The sequence below is a fragment of the Chiloscyllium punctatum genome, chromosome 25 (genome assembly GCF_047496795.1).
Source record: "Chiloscyllium punctatum isolate Juve2018m chromosome 25, sChiPun1.3, whole genome shotgun sequence".
NCBI classification, from domain to species: domain Eukaryota; kingdom Metazoa; phylum Chordata; class Chondrichthyes; order Orectolobiformes; family Hemiscylliidae; genus Chiloscyllium; species Chiloscyllium punctatum.
The window spans coordinates 87,198,289-87,201,643 of record NC_092763.1 but is presented as its reverse complement, the minus strand read 5'-3'; the positions used below and the strand labels follow the sequence as shown (position 1 = coordinate 87,201,643).

The following is a 3,355-nucleotide window of genomic DNA, read 5'->3' as shown; positions in this document are numbered from 1 at the left end:
AGCCCACTCTCACCTACTCACTGTCCCCATTCGCAGCACATCTCCGTCCCTGGCTCACCATCAGCCATCCCTTGGTCTAACTCTTGTTCTCTCTCTCTCTCTGCACTCCTTCTCTACCTGTCCTTTTCCCAATTCACCCGATATATACTACCTTTTCTGAGGAAGGGTCACTACACCTGAAATGTTAACCCTTTCTTGTTTTACAGATGCGATGAGACCTGTTTAGTTTCTCCAGCAATTTCTGTTCCTATCCCACCTATAACCGTGTTTGTTTACTCTATTTGCAATAATCCTAGCTGTCTATATTTACTCTCCTAAGACACGGGAGGTTGGCAGGGATTTACAATGAAATTCCTGGCAGTTATAGTCATGTGTCCCTTTTAGTGAATACCTCCTGGATCAGTGACCGGCAGCAGGAATGTGAACTGCAGTCTGATCCAATCCCTAAGCCTTTCCTACTGAAATACCTAAAATGGTAAAGTGTGTGGAATGGGATTAGAGAGGCTGGGATGGGTTTGTCCAGTTCCTGTATTAATAGCTGCCTTGGCAAGTGGGAGACAATGAGGTAATTCAATGAGTGCTGAGGGTACTCTCATCTCGTCTCGGAAGCAAGAGGGAAGGCTTTGCTGAGAGAATGACTTTCCACAGAAGCCCAGGTATTCTTCTGTTCAATTCGATACTGCGACTGTTTCAGTGGATTTTGTAACAGCTTGATGTAAATGTGTGGAATTGAGTGTGAAGAATGCTTGTCTGTGGGTATTTTTTATTGATATGGAGGTATTGGACTGGGCTGTACAAAGTTAAAAATCATACACCAGGTTATAGTCCAACAGGTTTGTTTGGAAGCACTAGCTTTCGGAGCACTGCTCCTTCATCAGGTGGGTGTTAATGAAACTACCGGAAAGCTAGAGCTTCCAAATAAACCTGTTGGACTATAACCTGGTGTTGTGTGAGTTTTAAGTCTTTTTTTATTGGGTTCACTTGGTATTATGGGATATTCAGATCATTCCAAACTCTGGACATTTGAGCAGTCATTTGCCTTGTTTCTGTGAGGGACTGTTTTTCTGATGAAGTGGGTTGTGGGGTTTCAAGTACATTGTCTGACAATGTGGGAGAGACAAGTTTAACTGAGACTTTCATGAGGGGAACTGGATCAATTTCTGAGGAAGAAATATTGACAGGTAAAGGTGAGGTAGTGGGAGTGTTTGAATTGCAGGGAGTTACTGCGGGTACAGTGTGCACTGTATCAATTCTGGAACCATTCTCTACATTAATAACTCCATGTCATGAACTGACTAAGTTAGTGGTGCCAACAAGCATTTGACTCCTTCACCCAACATTCCTAAGAATCTAGTTTGACAGTGTTAACCTGTCAATGTCAGCCAGGCTAGTGTAAGAGCAGCTGAGGGGTCTTGCTGTTTTGCCTAATCCAGCAGTATCTGCTTGAACACACTGTAGCTCCATTAAACATTGCTATAGTTTGGATAATGCAGCAAAGTTCCAAATGAAAGAAACTCTCTGCATAACACCCAGGATCGGAGTTATACTGAAGACTGCACCTTCTCCAGTGAGCAGAGAGACTCTGGCAGTAACCAGCTCCTTTCTCAGAGTGCCAACAGAGCTCTGTATTTTGTATCAATATCAAAGTAATCCCCAGGGAAAACAGAGACAGGAATGTAATGTTTCACCCTGCTCTTAAACTCAAATTGCTATGAAAAGCAGACAGTAAATTTCTTTTTAAAGTACAGTCAAAGCTTCTGCCAGCAGAGAATGCTTGGTCCATTTGCAGCTTCCTGCTGCAAGACCCTCCCACATTCTCCTGCACTCAATCACACATGGTGGGGTGGGGTGGGGTGGGGATAGGGGAGCTGTAAACAGCAAATATTTATGATGGGGGCATTTTAGACAAACAGTGAAACCTCACCGCACCCCCATCTGTCCCAGTGAGTGTGTATGAGAGTGGGTCTGTTTGTACATCTATCTGCATGTGCCTGAATGTTAGTCTATACCTGGTGTCTGTGTGTGCATCTGTGTGTTCATGTCTGTTTGTCTATGTCTGTGTGTGTGTCTGTGTGAGTGAGTGTATGAGGCTGCCTGCGCGTGTGCATGCACATCTGTGTATGTATCTATGTGTGTGTGTGTGCCTGAGTCTGTGTGCACAAGGCTGTGGATGTGTCTGCCTGCATGTGTGTATTTCTGTGTGACAGTCTGTTATATGTCTTAGTGTGCCTGTGTTGGGATGTGCATATGAGAGAGTGTGTCCGTATGAGAATAGTGTCCGTATGTGTGTGTCTATGTTTGAGTGCATGTGTGTAAGTGAGTGTGTCTATGAGACAGTGTGTGTGTGTGAGAGAGTGTGAGACTGTGTGAGAGTGACTGTGTATGAGACAGTGTGTGTATGAGACTGTGTGTGTGAGAGACAGTGTGTGTATGAGACTGTGTGTGTGTGAGAGACTGTGTGTGTATGAGACTGTGTGTGTGTGAGAGACTGTGTGAGTGTGAGATTGTGTGCGCGTGTGTGTGAGAGAGTGTGAGTGTGAGATGGTATGTGTGAGACGGTGTGTGCGTGTGTGTGTGAGACAGTATGTGTGTGAGACTGTGTGCGTGCGCGTATGAGACAGTGTGTGTGTGAGACTGTGTGTGCGTGTGTGTGTGTGTGAGACTGTGTGTGCGTGTGTGTGTGTGTGAGACGGATGCGTGCATATGTGACGGTGTATGTGAGTGTGTGAGTGTAAGATGGTGTGTGTGAGACTGTGTGTGAGACTGTGTGTGTATGTATGAGAGACTGTGTGTGAGACAGTGTGTGAGTGTGAGATGGTGTGTGTGCGTGTGTGAAACTGTGTGTGTGAGAGAGTGTGTGAGTGTGAGACTGCGTGTGTGGGTGTGTGAGACTGTGTGTGAGAGTGTGTGTGAGACTGTGTGTGTGATTGTATGTGTGTCTGAGATTGTGTGTGTGTGAGACTCTGTGTGTGAGAGTGTGTGTGTGTGAGACGGATGCGTGCATATGTGACGGTGTATGTGAGTGTGTGAGTGTAAGATGGTGTGTGTGAGACTGTGTGTGAGACTGTGTGTGAGACTGTGTGTGTATGTATGAGAGACTGTGTGTGAGACAGTGTGTGAGTGTGAGATGGTGTGTGTGCGTGTGTGAAACTGTGTGTGTGAGAGAGTGTGTGAGTGTGAGACTGCGTGTGTGGGTGTGTGAGACTGTGTGTGAGAGTGTGTGTGAGACTGTGTGTGTGATTGTATGTGTGTCTGAGATTGTGTGTGTGTGAGACTCTGTGTGTGAGAGTGTGTGTGTGTGAGACTTCATGTGAGAGACTGTGTGAGAGACTGTGTGTGGGACGGTGTGTGTGAG

General features: G+C 45.8%; 1 protein-coding gene across 1 annotated transcript in view; it reads left to right on the top strand.

The window, feature by feature from the left end:
- The first annotated feature begins 494 nt into the window (after positions 1-494).
- The window catches only part of fhl1a (four and a half LIM domains 1a), a 300,533-nt gene continuing 297,672 nt past the window's right edge, over positions 495-3,355 (top strand). Inside the window, 1 exon segment of the mRNA XM_072595648.1 lies at positions 495-656. Within this exon segment, the coding sequence (XP_072451749.1) occupies positions 635-656 (22 nt within the window). The 5' untranslated portion in view covers positions 495-634.